The following is a 15915-nucleotide window of genomic DNA, read 5'->3' as shown; positions in this document are numbered from 1 at the left end:
CAAGACCTGCTCATCTAGGAATTAGACTGGCCAAACGGGTGGCAAGGTCAGGTTTGTATTGCTGTGGTGCAGCTTCAGAGGTGGAGTAACCTCGCACTAGAACATTGGCTGTTGGGTGTCCACAGCTTCTGACTGCTTCTATTGCTTCCTATGCCCTTGTAATTTTCAAAGGGGCCTCTCAACACACTCAAACAACAGGGGAATTCTGTTTGCTGAACTACTCTCATTACCAAGGTTTCGCTCTTAATGACTACGTGGCATTCCCTTTCTTTGCAACCGGAAGAGCAATGAAGGAGTCAAAAGAAGCACCTAACCTGACTAAGAAAGAGACTTTCTACTGGTGGGCCTGGGCTCTAACCACTGTGGAGGTCTCCAAAGCAACCAAAGATGGACAGGACCTCTTGGTACACCATACCTGCAGCACTGCACCATTACATAACATACATAACAGAGTCCAGCCACTAGATGTCATCAGTTACTGGGGGGTAGATAGTCTTTTGACCTAGTATTTTCACAAACTGCAGGATTCCTAGCAGTATTTGTGCAAGACCTGTGCACAAGGGCAGGAGGAGGGAGCCTGACTGGGATTCCTCACTACCTCTCCTTCAAGAAAGGTGCTCAGTACAGCAATCACTGTCAAAGACACTGTTCTTACCTTCTAATCCTGACTGCTTGTGATGAAATCCAACATATCCTTAAAGATAAGTGCACAGTAATGGCCTGATTAACCAAGGTACATAAAGACACATATGTTTTCCTACTGGTATAATTACTTCTCCACTTAAGGTGTATTGCTACACGTTTTTGGTTTTCACCTTTCCAAGTGGAGATGTACATGTCTATACATTTTTGCTAATGAACTATTTGTATTTATTAGTGTAAAGTAGCTACAAGTAACTTTAGAAGTGTAATTTATGTTCTGCCTAGGTGGAAAATGTGTGCTACCATGGGGAAGATCTTCAACTTGGAGATGATGATCTCCCCATGGAAAAGTATAGCAGCATTTAAAAAGTGTGTTATTAGGAAAACATACATACAAATGTTTTAATGTAGAATATAAATGCAATTTAAAAAAACAATATTTATTATAAACTAGAAAATAATAAAATATTATTTTACAGCACATTAATTCTTCACATTGAATAAGAACGTAAATTATAATACCACAAATAATATTAATTTAACAATAATATAAACATACTCACTCTCATTACCATTTTGCATTGAATATTTAGTAAACCTGGGTAAACATTACATATTCAGTTAATTTTAAAATATTCTCATTTTAAAATAAACTACCAAAGATAAATGGATTTCTTTAAATTGAGTGTATTATTAACTTTAAAAACGTATAATAATTATATATTTTTTATTAATTAGAAAATATAATTATATAATGTTAAGTGTTGAGCTAATTTCATTAATTTAACATTAGGTCCTGTGGGATCTTATTTTTATATCCTCCTATTGATATGTACAGGAATATGTTCAGTACCAGTGGTTGGCCATGTGTTGTGCTTGACTATTTGCAAAGTTGGGCTTGAGTATATTTACACCTGTTTTACCATGTTTAGGGCTGTAGTAACTTTAGATGTGTATTTTGTGACCAGCAATTGTCTTGTTCTTTTGTGGGTGTGTGTTTTGTATTAGCATGTGCCTCCCAAACTCATCCTTAAACTTCTCTGAACCCACTCCCATTTAATAGTAAATATTCCACATTTTCCAGTCACTCCCCTAGGTACGCAGAGGTCTTTGCATGAGGTGGAGACCTCCACACAGAAGAAAACAATCGGAGCGGCAGAGATCTATGACAGTAGGTTTGTCAATTACATTTTGTAGTATGTGGAAGGTACTACTGTAGTACTATTTTACGTAGTACAAATTGCAGTTTGTGAATCCGATCCTTCCTCTGCATGAAAGCTAGGCAGGTCTGTACAGACTGATACTGATGCCAGGGGGGGCAGCACTGAGAGCACTGTGCACTGGACGACTGTTCAACAAACATGATATGTTGTTGTCATGTAAGTCAATGGACCCGTAAATCTGCACCAGGAGTCAAGTTCCTAATCTAGACTACCTACTCAATCCTGCAGATAACCAAAGGCAAAGTTTAGGACCTCTTTCTCATTGAGGAGCAGAAGTTGTAGCCGTGGGCTCAACTACTGTACTAGAGGGCACTCTTTGTCATTGAAGCCTTCCCAGATATCCCAGGACCGTACAAACGTACTTGTACCACAAATTATCTAGTGTCCAAGAAATCAGGTGAAACACTCATTGCTCAGTGCAATAAAACATGTATTGGACCACAGTACCATAAATCACAGTCCTTTGGTGAAAGCAAGGTACATGCATTCACACCATCCTATTTTTTCTCCAGCAACCAACTGAGGAACTGTGAACTGATACAACACTAAAGTGTATTTAAATAGTATTTGATCAGTCTCATTCAGGATGGGAATGGTCATGTGACGTTGGTGCCTGAGGAGGGTGCAGAGCCACAGCTCTCTCTGGCATCTCACAGTCTCCCCAGGCCTGACACATCAAGCAGCAACCACGGCTCGTTGCTATTTACAGCTCCCAGTAGAAGACAGAATAGTGGATTTACTGGCAGCTGCTATTGCTTTGGACCAGCACGCTGACTGCAATCAGAACTCTTCCAGTGGCGTCTCGCTCTTCTTGGTCCCTTCATGCAAAGTGGGGCTAATGGCATCCTAATCTTAAACGAGCAGCCCGTCTTCCTGGCCACATGTGAGCGGTTTTGCTGCTGTGATTTATAACCACCGCCTGGTTCTAAACTGTTTGCTTGGGTGATGCCAGATCTCCCCTTCTCTCCAATGAGAGGTACAGTGGGAGAGTTTTAAAAAACATTTTTTATGATTTTAACAAACTCAGAGTACAGCAGAGCAAAGCGATTATAAGTCACTTAAAAGATCCCCCAATTCGCAACACATCATACCCCATGCAAGGTGCCAGAAGATCAAAAAGCAACTGTACTTTACAAATCAATATGAAACAACCATAACCCGGAGAATGAGAAAGCGCAAAGCTTACTTCTATGGCATGTTTGAGCACTCCAGCACTGCACCACGAGTACAGTCATAACACCCAAAAGAGCTGTGGAGGGGAGTGCGAGCATAATGCATGCTCATGCATTACAATAGCATCGTATACAACTTAGTTTGCAGTGATACTTTAACAGGATCCCTTTAATTGGTGTAGGTGACGTCCCCACTTCATCATTTCCTGGTACCCAAGGACCTCCTGGGGCTCCACCACAGCCAGCCACTGTCTGCCTACCCATCTACCACGGCATGGAGCAGATCCTCAGGGCTCCCCGAAGTAGTCAGGTAGACAAAGACAGACTGATGTTTTTGCCACACTTCAGCTGGCGGTTCAAAGGGCCAGGGGGTTATTTGACAAGGCCAAAAAGGCTCCTGAATGAGAGAGGAATGCATTTACTCATCGTATTTCCCGAAAACTGCTTATAATCGCTAATGGCCAGGCTCACTTCAACACTGGCCTTGATGCAGGAGTGGAAATTGCCAAGTGCCTCCTCGAAGTGTAATGTCCTATGATGGCCTAAACCCACACCCCTGGGGTGACTCTTCTGTTGGATAGATGATCGACAAACTACCACCACAAGTTATTGATCCCACTTAGTGCTTGAACATACCGAGATAATATGTTGTTGCACTATTACAAGTTGGTGTAGTTAATATAAATTTACATTTACTTCCTGCGCTGAATACTTATACGGACTTGAGTACTGATTATGTTTAGCAGTCTGTGAAATGCCTGTTGTAGCAGACGCGTCCTTGCAATATTTGATCTCCTTTTTTTTCTGTGTGACCATACTAGGGTGTGCCTAATTTTTATGTTTGTCTTTCTGCATCGGATGTATGGCAGGCGATCTTCTGATAGCTGGGTTGTTACTTATGTGGTTCCTGCTGCAAATTTACAGCTGTATGAGTCTTGGGGACATCAAAGATATTTTACAATTTTCTTCACATGTTCTAAAGGGGTGTCCACCACGAGATACACATCCGATCCATTTAAGCCCCTTTGGTTCTCTATGGATACTGGTGCAAGGACATTAGTTTCCAGCCCACTAGTGGCCCGTTCTGTCTTATGGCTAATGTCTATGACAGCAAAATTGCCTTCCCTGATTTTTTCAAGATTATCGGCAGGAAGTTCATGGAATGACCTAATTCCATGATTGCCTGAAATGCAGACTTCATAAGGACGCTAGCTTCAGGAGGGGACAAATCTTTTGGAATTGAATGCTCTCACAGCAACTCGTCCTGATATGTATCATGTCCGGCCCATTTCCGACATGCCCTTCATGTCTGACATTTCATTCCATTGAAGAATCCCGGAAGAAAATAGCTTATAACAAAGAACACCTGGTAGCAATGACAACATACTTCATGACTAACACTGGTTCAACTGAGCAGAGTATAACGCTTTGGGAGGCATTCAGATTGTATGTCGATAAGATGTGCAATGCTAAAGAAGCTAGGGTGGTGTGGCCGGTCATGGCGCATCTAAGTGGAACAGATAGCAATATCAATCAAGTCCATTCAAGTTGGGCATGACCATAATCCTTAATCAGCTGCTTTTGAATGGATCCACACTGCTCCACACTCTTTCAGAGATGCAAATAGATACGTCAAATTCCACGCTCACAGATTTGTGAAAAAGACAGTGAGGAGCCTGTGTACTTCAGCAGGGTACTGGCCTCACTTGTGTAAATAAAAAAGTGGAAACACAATTGAACAACCGAGTCGTTGAAGAGGGGTGCATATTTAACAACGAAGAAAGCATTTATGTCTTGTTTCACTTCTTGTATTCAGACCTTTATGAGTGGGACAAGATTACCCAATCACTGATAGACAACTTCCTTAAATAGTGCAAATCACTGGTTTAGCCCCTTTGGATAAATGCAAAACACTGGCAGAGATAAATTAAGGCAGCTGTAGCAAGATTATTGGGTAGTAGTGCTCCAGGACTGTCAGGACCGGATGGGCCCCCTCTCAGTTTCTATCATGAGTTTTTCTATCCACTGGTCCAACAGTATCTTAGCAGGTAACAGGAAGCTTTAGCACCTAAGCTGCACCTATCTGTGAGCGATACCAATATAATTCTCTTACTTAAACCTGGTAAACGGGTAATACATGTGGATCATACAGGCCAATATGGCAACAGAGTTAGAGCATAAGCAATTCCCATGAACCTGAAGATGATCAATGGCGATCAGCTCTTTGTTTCAGGTTGATCCAAATACTGCAGTCTATGCCAGTTATTTCATGTCATAGATTAAAGCATATATTATATGTCAAAAGCTCTGACCACTCTGTTTGGGAAGGTTTTGACTCCTCGGAGTCAAATTATCTTTGAACAGCCCCATTGAAGATGGGCTTCAGATGGGTAATTCTGCATGCAATTCAGCACCTTTACACACTCACTGGTGTCAGTCATGTCACTAAAGGGACACTATACCGGTCAATCGAGTGTGTTGTTCATTCTTTCCTCTCCTTAGTGTGCTGGGTATTGAACCAATGGTGGCTGGACATCTTTATGGAGAACATTCAACTCTTTTATAAGGAAGTGTTCCTGGAAAATCTTCACAAAGGTCAATGGCAAGTGCTTAAATCTTCACCCATATTTCGCCACTGCCTTGTTCCTGCGGGTTCAGTTTGTAAGCTGTTTCCTTGCGAGCAGAAGGTATACAGTACCACACATCTTGATGGGTAGCTTGGAATTTACTGATTCTAAGTATTGCAGAAGGCAACTTGAACTGTGAAATTCTGCACTCTGCTGTCAGGATATTTTACCTTGCCTCACTAGTGCCTTCTAATCGAGGTGAATAAAATGGCTTCTGTAATAACAGTACCACCGACAGGGTTCCATTTCATATCTGGAGCCACTGCATTGAACCTTCCCTCTCTGTCTTTTACCACAAAATGTCTTTGGATGAATTTATGGTTTTTCCACCTCTAACTTCTTCACTCTTTCCAAATACCAGAAACCTCAGGTAGTTTATGCAATCGAATTCACAAAACACAGTAATCAGTGACTCCACAGACTTCACGTGCAGCTCCCAATCGCCTTCCCGATCAGCAAATACCAAGTTTTTCACTGGAGCTATCATGTGTAAAACATTTCCCCAGTACTTGCAAAGTTCAGATTTTTCTTCACATTCTTTGACAAACTCTACGACCTTGGTTTTCAGGTTTTCAGATTTGGAATTGAGTGTACTGAACATTGCCTGGCTTTGCATTATGTCTTTTGAATGAAGCGCACCCTGTGCCTTGTTTACTTCTGAGATACGCTATGCAAAACCTAATTTGTCATTCTTGCTCCAAAAGGCATTCCAACACAATGTTTCGATAGCCTCAGATATGATGAGCATACCTTGTAAGGAACAAAAGTAATGAGTTCTACTCAATACTGACTGGACAGCTTTGTTTCTAAACATTTCAGCCTCAATAAGTGCATTGTCTACGCCACATCCACTGAGATAACTTCCTGCACACCGCAAAGCAACTTTTGTCATTATTGGATAAAGATGATCTAATTCTACTGGATTGCTCATAAAAATGTCAGCTACAATAAGGAAAGCACCTTAATCACAGAAAATTGGCAGGATAGACTGTTCTTCAAGCTGAGCACACACATTTTGGAATTGTTTTAGAGCTGTGTATACTGTTGCGTAGCTTGTGACTGGAGATGGTATTACAGGTAATAACCCAACCTTCTTCAGTGGGACGATATTCTGGGAGATCAGAGCATGAATTCCAGCCCATGGAGGAACTGGCTTTTCTACATCCTTCAGTCTGCACCGAATAAGCGATATGATAAATTCAGTTAAATCAGCTTTGCAGGCCGCAGCATCAGGTAGAAGAAGTTCCATGTCCTCAGCCACTTTGAAACTTTCTGGTAGACTAGGACGTGTTGATGGCTTGTGTGATATTTGCACATGTTGGCAAGGCAGTTGGTTTACAGGTTTGCAACTTTGTTTGTTTATGCCTACAGCTGACACAACTTGTTTTCCAGTAGCTACTTCATTGGTACAGTCTTGAAAAAGCACCATGGCAGTATTGTGTGCTGGATGTTCCAGACAAAGAAGATCTGTCTTCAAAATCAAAATTATCAGGAGCAGCTATTGTAAATCCTTTCCTGGTAAAGTCACTTGTAAGTGGTATGCTGTCAGATTCACAAGATTTTACAGCATGAGCTGCTAACAAATTCTTGCTTGAAGTGATTAGCTCTATACTTTTGCACTTGTCATAGATCGCATGGGCAGTCATCATGCGTAGCGAAACTTTCTTTTTGCCGTGGCTAAATTAATAAAACATGATTAGGAAAAGACAGTACATTACACAGCATAAGCCTGTCGGTTCATGGGATTGTCTACCACTTTATCGCTTATATCTTCAAAGCCCTCATCAATGTTGTTGGCTTCTGTTCCGATCTCAAGAACGTTAGTTTGTAACAGTTTTGCTTTGCTGACACTAAACAATAATGTAAAAAATGTTAAGATAACATCAGGTTTTCTTGTTGACTCCCATGATTTGCGGAGCTAAATGCTTTCTGCTAATTTTACTGCATCCTGTAATCTTATTTTGGCAGCAAGAACTCGGGAGTCAAATGAGCTAAGAACACCATAGGTGGCTCATTCTTTTTGTTAGACTGACAAAAACTAATTCTGTCATTTTACATTCTCACCAGAAAAATCTTACTTTCATTATTATGGATCATTACAGTTTCATCAATGTTGACCATTATTTCTCTGATCTCATTGAGTGTGAATCTGTAGCCAGCACTTAAGAGGGCAAACTTAACTGAAGACTGGTGGTTACGTTGCTGCTGGGTACACACACATGCAGCTCAACTGGGCATACAAATCTGCTGCAAATACATTCACATCGCTGTTTAGATCAGCTACGCAGCTGAAAACTTCATCTTGGAAGAAACTAGCTGCAGATAAAAACATGTTTGCCCTTTAAGACTCACATACTCCGTACTTTGTACTTTCGTCAATCCCATTGGCCCTTGTTCTGGCTAAACCACAGATAACACATTGAAGATCCTCTGCTTTCTGATCAGTTGTTTGTAGGTGGACAAGGGGTAGCCATCGATCTTCTAAGTGGATGGTCAGTGGGTTTGGTCGTTGTCGCTATTTTTGGACACATTTTTTTCAAGGCTTTTTTCCATTGTAAATGACTTGTAGCACTTGTTGTTACAATGATAAAATATTTGATCCTCTTCACCCATCAGTTTGAATCTTTTGTGAACTTCGTCTTGCCGCATTTCTGCAGCTTCTCGAACTCTCTTCTGTCCAGCCGCAGTTGATGTCAGCTTTTCTTTCAGATTAGTTTGGCATATGACACATTTTTCTTTGTTGAAGGAGTCCTTAGATTTTGTAGTTAGCAACACTGTCAGGAGGTAAAGAACCTCTACTACCACATGTGTCACTCATGTTTATAAATTTGAATCAATGGAAAACCTGAAACAAAAACAATTTTAAAATAAATTACCAGTATGATGGCTAAAACACCTCATTATAGAGCCGCCATTAGGGAAATGGTGGTAGAGTTGCACAGAGGAGTTATTATCTGTCTCTATAAGACTACTTGACCCCCAAAACCTATGTTTTGACACCAAAATGAAGTACATAGGTCTCATGGTTCCTGAAATATTACATCATCACTGCAACACATCAGCCATTTTTAAAAATGTCATCCAGAAAAAACTGGCCCAGATTAGTAATTTCTACCCAAACTAAATTATTTCTCTACTGATACAAAAAATACAAATCAAAAATGGAAATCTCTAGACAATTGTAAGGTACATCAAGGGGCCAGGACTAACACTGCTGATCATCCATGTCCTGTCCTGCTTGACGCAATTAAACACCTGAACATGATCGACTGGGATTTACATATGAAAATTAACAATACTCAAGTAACATTTCTATATCTGTGAAACCAAGAGATGGCAATAATGTATTACATTATAAGAGCTTCCATCAATTGCCCTGAAGAAAACATCTACCTTACTCGAAACTATTGCACATCAAAAGAACTGCATCACACACAACCTCCTATAAACTAGGCAAATTAATGGTATGTAAAAATTTCATCAACAGAGGGTACCCAGAAGAGATCACAGAAGAAGCTGTAGTAAGGGTAGAAAATAAGAACAGACTACACTTACTAAGAAGCAAAAAAAAGATACTACAAGTATGATATTCATATCCAAATTGTCAACAAGAAGTACAGCTGTTAGGAAAATCATTTAGAAGTACTGACCAATGATATAGTCAGAACTGGATTTTAGAGGTAAATGTAACCAAGTGCCTGTGTTTGCGTATGAAAGTAAAAAAAAGTGAAGGAATTACTATACCCAAAAATGGAGATGAAAGAATCAATGGATCAGGACAGAGGTCACAAGGGTACTACATTGCATTTCAACTGTAACACAGGCAACAACATCATAAGGGGAACAGAGATAAATCACCCATAAAAGGGCACTAAAATGAAATTAAATTAAGAACAAACGCCACTTGTGAAACAAAAACCCTAGTAGATACATTGAAATGCCCATGTGGCTTGGCCTACTTGGGGAAAACTGAATGCAAGATCAAAATTAGAATGACCGAACATAAAAGAAACATAAGAACAAGGAATGACAGACCATCTGTAGCCATACATTTTAATAATCTTGGTCATAACATCAGTCAACTAAGGTTCTCAACAAACATGCACAAGTTTATTCTGGTATTTATTATTGGATTAAGATTAGTGAGAGGAATTTATAGATCACATTACTTTGTTTTTCACAAAACCCGATGAAGGACCTGGGGAGTCCGAAATGTATTGGGGAGCATATTGAAAACATGATGTAAAAGAAAATAATATATAGGGACAATGGCACCTGAAAACTGAAGTTATACAGAAATGGGAGTCAGACAAAAACAGACGTGAGAGCTTGAAATACCTTCAGATTGATATTTTGCGTGTTAGAACCACAGGATATTTTGATAAAGTTTGGTTGGAACCCATGGGGGCAGGGAGACTGACTGTTTTCCTTGTCCCTTTTGTGATAAGTGGAACACACAGGAACCAGCAGTAGTGCGGGGGAGACAGTATACCAAGTCCTGGCATAGTGCATATTATATATTCTGAATAGAATCAAATTCATGTACAACTAATCAAACGGGAAGTGCACTAATTTCCAAGCTGACATTAAATTGATTACTGATATATATATATATATATATAAATATATATATATATATATGCATGCGTCCACAAAAACATTTCCTTTGTCTGTTCTCACAGAGGGTATCGTCAGAATATATTTCCGATTTTATTTTTGGGTCTGATAAAAAACATTTTGATAAAACTTTATAAAATTATGTACACAGGTCTGTTTCTAAAACGTTGGGTCCAGTGACTCACAAAATAAAGTCCTTATTGTCCTATGTACAAGACCAATTTGGCACCTATTGAGAAATCTGAAATACATCTGACGCTTTGAAAACCTGAAAAGAGCATATTTTGACACATTTCCAGAAACTCCTAATCAGGAATGTTTTTTTAGATAATATTCTTTCAGGAGATAATTTTAATGATTTTTGCAACACAGAATTTATTGATGATGAGAATAAACAGTCTTGGAGACCTAAATAAAAAAGAGGCAATATGATGATGATGCTGACACAGGTGAAGGCACTTCCAATAAATAATAAATCCTCCTCTTTTCTTCTGAATACCTTTGATCAAGAAGAAGAGTTACATCCTAGGTCACTTGAATGGACATTAACTCTAAAAACTGCAGCTTATTTTAAACATATGTTAAGGAAACCTTTCCATTAGGAAGTTCGAAACAAACTTTCAGCTGAATGCGCAAGACTGTCCTAATCAGGTCATGTTGCTCAATCATCTGGTGTAGACCGTGAATTGGCAGCACTGTTAGGGAAATTAAAGATCCCAAAAAATATAGATAGGTTTTGGAAAGGTTGCCCAGATTAACTATTAGATTTAATAGGTCCTCTATCAAAGCTTTAAGATCTTGCCTTGATTTCCAAGGATCAGGATAGTGGTATTGATCCTGATGTTTTAGCTAGCTGGGCTCAGAGAGCTATTGGTCTTGTGAGGAATGCAAATTGTGCTTTACCTATATAAGAAAGAAGATCAATTTTGCATCATATTGACCCTCAAGCTTTGTGATTTAGCAACTTATGAAGTGGTCCATCAGCTAAAGGCCTCTTATTTGGAGAACTTCTGTTAAAGTCCCCAAATTTGCACAGTCAGCTTTAAGAAACATTTCCCAACTGAACCTTTTCGTCAGGGTTGGCGGAGGAAGGGACCTCTCTGCCAGCCATTGCTCACATCTGGTTTCGAACAGAGGATTCCCTCAACAAAGAGATTCCTGGAATTAAAATCAATGGAACACTAACTTCTTGCCCTCCAGAGGAAAGAGTTACAGAGGACAAACTTCAAGTGGAAACTCACCACACTCTTCCTTTCAAGGTAAATCATCAAATTTCTTCCCCTCAAAAATGGGTGGAAGAATCTGTCATTCTATATTGAAATGGAGGGTGAATAACAAAAGATGCTTGGATTCTTCAGACAGTGTTAGGTTATCAACAAGAATTTCACAACACCCTCATTCACACACAACGTCACAAAAAGCTTTTCTTCACAGAACACAAACAAAAATTCATAGATCAAGAAATTCAATCTCTAATTCAAAAAGAAGCCATCATCCAATCTCATCTTCATCTCAAAGGTTTCTCAGCAATGTAGACAAAAGGGGAGGAGGCTTTCATTTAGTGATAAATCTCAGAGATCTTAATTCTTGGATTTTATACAGACATTTCAAGATGGAAGGCTGTTATCTTTTAAGGAACCTTTAAAGAGAACGAGATTTAATGGCGAGACTTGATCTTAAAGATGCATACTTAGCAATTCCCATTTATGCTCCCCACCGTTTCCACCAATTTCAATGAAAATATCAAATTTACACGTTTTTAGCCCTTCCATTTGGCCTCTCTTCAGCATCAAAGTCTTTCACCAAAATATTGAAGTCCATTGTAGAGTTTCTGGGAGCAAGGGGACTTCAACTAAATATTTAATCAAACAATATTCTCATAATGTGTCACGATCATATCATTCTTCAACAATTGAATTTTCCACTAACATTTCTTCAGAATCTATGATTTGTAATAAACAAACAAAAATCAGATCTAGTCCCAGCAAAGAAAATTATTTTTCTTGGTTTTGCTTTAGATTCCATTTCATCTTCTCTATCTTTACCAGCTCTGAAGATTCGAGCTATTAAAAAATAAATCTGCAAAGTTCTATCAAAGAATCGGAATATTCGTTAGCAAGAATAATAGATCTTTTAACATCATCAATCTAGGTTATTTTTCCAAGTACTTTTCAAAGATTAAAGATCTTACTTTCAAGAACGGGTCTTTCTTTTTCAGATCAGATTCAGCTCACCTCAGAAGTTTGTCAGGAGTTACAATGGTGGCTTGATCACATGGATGCATGGAATGGCAGAGCCATTTTTGGTTGTATTCCAGACATGGGGATTGAGTCAGAAGCCAGCTGTTTAGGCTGTTTAGGTTGGGGTGCAAGATGCATGGATTTAACAACGGGGGGCAAATAGTCCCTGGAAAAGACTTCTCTTCACATGAACTGCTCAGAACTCTTAGCAGGATCTTTTGCAATTCAAAAATTTTCCAACCAAAAATCTCACTGTTGTATTCTTTTGAAAATGGACAATGTCTCAGCAGTCCAATACGTCAATCATCTTGGAGAAGTGACATTTCGTCTTTTGGCAGAGATAGCCAAAGGGTTTTGGCACTTTTGCCTTTCACACAATGTTTCAGTTACAGTGATGCATCTTCCAGGAAAACAAAATGAAATCACAGACTGAAATTCAAGCCATCTCAAAGATTCCACTGAATCAAAACTGAATTTCTTTGGATTATCCATATAGCAACATTTTACAGATGGAGACTAGATCTGTTAGCTCTCATTACAGATACATTTATTTATAAATGGAAAGGTTGGCAGTATGCTGTTCCTCCTTTATCAATTACCCTAAGAGTAGCTTTTCAAATTCAAATCAGAGTTCAGAAGTAATTCTGATTTCCCCACTCTGGAGAACACAGGGTATGTTTCCAGTCCTGTAAGAACTGTCTTGTCAACTACCTTGCCTTCTCCCAAATGTCTTGTCAATTCTTCTGGATCCTCCATGTTAAATAAATCCTTTAGGCTCCTAACAGATACTTCATCTAGCAGCTTGGAGACTTTCATGAGACTTTGCCAAGTGCCAGGATTTTGGAACAAGTTCCTACTCTAATTGACAAAGCATGGGCTGATTCTACACACAAAATATATTGTTCAGCATGAAACAGATGTCTAGCTATTTCTTGGAATGGGGTTTCGATCCTGTGATGTATTCTTTATAGTAAATTTCTTAGCGTCAATTACTTTTGAAGGCCTTTCCTAAAGAACAATAAATTATTATTATTTTCCTTCAGACATTTCCGCTGGTCACTTACGGATGATAAACAACCTTTGGTGTCTAAACTTTTAAGAGGTATCCATTCCTCTGCTCCTCCTTGTCCTAAATATTCATCTTTATGGGATGTTTCTATTGTTTTAAAATTCATTCAACAATGGCCAGAAAATAAATATCTATGTAGAAAGCCGTTGTAAGTCAAAATATCTATTTTGCTTTGCTTAGTCTCCTGTAACATAGTATCAGTTATTTGTGCATTGAATTTAGCAGTTAGATATTTTGCTCCGGAAGGAGTTACATTTTATACGTCTAAAATAACTAAATCTGCTACCTGACAAATATCGTATCAGTGTTTTCCAGGAGATAAGAACAATTTTGTGGTAAATTGTTTAAAATCTTATGTATGTTTTACTGAAGAATTCAGATCATCTCTTTCTGGAGCTTTGGCCTGAAAATCCTTTCATTATGGTGCTTCTCTTACAGACCTAATCTGTAAAGCAGATTGGTATTCAAACTCAATGTTCAAGGAATTATTTTATAAACCGGTAAGTAATCCTTTTTTTAAATTGCTGATAAACTTTAAACTTGCATAGTCAGAAGCCTAAGATCCTGACATGGAATAGAAAGTTTTATAGCATTTGTGATCAAGAATTTTCAATTCTATTAAGGACACAGCAACAAAAATTATCCCACCCTTTACTCATGATTATTAACTGATGTGTTAATAATAATTTGATTCAATATTTGTCTCTCTGTTATATTTTCGTTATTTACTAGCATACAGAGTTTTAGTTTTGGCTTTTTGTTCAGTTCCAGATCAGAACCAGGAATAGATTTTATGATTACAATTTCCAGATGACTGGATCCTCGCAGCAAGAAGAGGATGATTTCTATTGGGCATTATCATTTATATGATCACTTGAATTCCGATTAGTCATTACACTTTGGACGATTGGGATTTGTAGTTTTGTTGTATTCATGGGTACTGAGGTTCTTTACATGAATACATTATATTATGTGTATTGTGTTTTATGACTGCTGAGAATAAAAAGTTCACAAATGCGAAAAACGTTTCGATTCTCAAGCACGGTTGAGTGGGTGCATTATTAATACCATGGCTTCCAGGGCTCCTGCCTGCCATTCTCTCATTTAGGCTCATATACATGCTTCAGAAGAGGATCAGGGACTGTTAGCTTGTGATAGTACCATTTTGGCCACAGGGGACGTGGTGCCTGGTACACAGACAACTATCAGGTCTAGTGTGGATCCTCTATTCCTCATTGTTGGCCAATCCTATCCTATCAATCACTTTGATGATCCAGACTGAGTGGCTCAGTTTACAGAGGGAAGGATTTTCCTATGAGGTAGATGTCACTCTCATTCATGAGAGTCCTACTGTAATGAATACAATGACAGTCCTTTGGTTTTCTCTGAGGTTTGTGCAGAAGGTCCTGTCAGATTTCCACCTCAATGCAGGAGGGATTATGACTACCTGTGTCTAAGCTCCTGTTTCACTCCCTATCAGAAGGGCAGTGGGAGTCTACATCACTGGTATGGTCCCTCATCACCCTTCTGCTCTTTGTGTCTGTGATTACCTTGAGTAAGTGAGTGTGCCTGGTGATTTCTGTACAGTGTGCACATGAAGGAGAAGGGGGAACTAGAAAAAGGGAGAAGTGAGAAAAGAAGGAAACGGTGGAATGGGGTAAGAAGGAACAAGGGCATGGAAGGGAAGGCATGGCAGGAAAGCGGTTTATAAGGTGTAAACAAAACTCACCTTATTAGGTTCATATGGGAAGCCCCCAAATGGTCCTCTCCAAAAAAAGGTATCACTGACTTTCCAGGACTTAACATATTTGGACATTAGTCCATCTGTATAGCACTAGAGGATAAATTGAAATTGAAATAATGTCAATTTAAATAGAAAAAGGTGTTGCAAAAGTACAGGTAAAAAACTATCTATAAACCAATTTGAATGTGTAAAATATGTCCAGTTTAAAAACACAAATCAACAAGGCTTTCTATCATAGTACTAAATGCCTCTTCAATGAGATGAATAACTGTTGCTTTTCACCACTATTTGTTTTTTTGTTAAAAAAAAAACTAATAGTGAGAACAGACAGTAATAAATGTTTCCATTTGTAACAAAGATAACCAACTACTAAAAGGCTTATTGGGGACATCCACGTTTTTCCCACCTTTCCTCGATGGAGCTTTCAATGCTGTGGACCATGAGTTGTTTGAAAGATTGTGTCTTGTAAGCAACACCGATGAGCTCATCTCTTTGAGCTCATTGGCGGCAGAAGAAGGGCTTCTTCCCCTACAGTACTGAAACGATCAGCTACTGCTTCTTTTCCAGAGTTAAAAGTATAA

General features: G+C 38.9%; 1 protein-coding gene across 4 annotated transcripts in view; it reads right to left on the bottom strand.

Annotated features, from left to right (window-relative positions):
• CYB5RL (cytochrome b5 reductase like) overlaps nucleotides 1–15915 on the bottom strand; it is a 188875-nt gene that overhangs the window by 28081 nt on the left and 144879 nt on the right. For all 4 annotated transcript variants that reach the window (XM_069232632.1, XM_069232631.1, XM_069232633.1 and 1 more), the window contains one exon: nucleotides 15320–15424. In XM_069232632.1, the coding sequence (XP_069088733.1) occupies nucleotides 15320–15424 (105 nt within the window). The remainder of the gene's footprint in view (nucleotides 1–15319; nucleotides 15425–15915) is intronic.

Source organism: Pleurodeles waltl, chromosome 4_2 (assembly GCF_031143425.1).
Source record: "Pleurodeles waltl isolate 20211129_DDA chromosome 4_2, aPleWal1.hap1.20221129, whole genome shotgun sequence".
In the NCBI taxonomy this organism is placed as follows: domain Eukaryota; kingdom Metazoa; phylum Chordata; class Amphibia; order Caudata; family Salamandridae; genus Pleurodeles; species Pleurodeles waltl.
The sequence above is the reverse complement of the archived record's forward strand: the minus strand, read 5'-3'. Positions and strand labels throughout refer to the sequence as shown.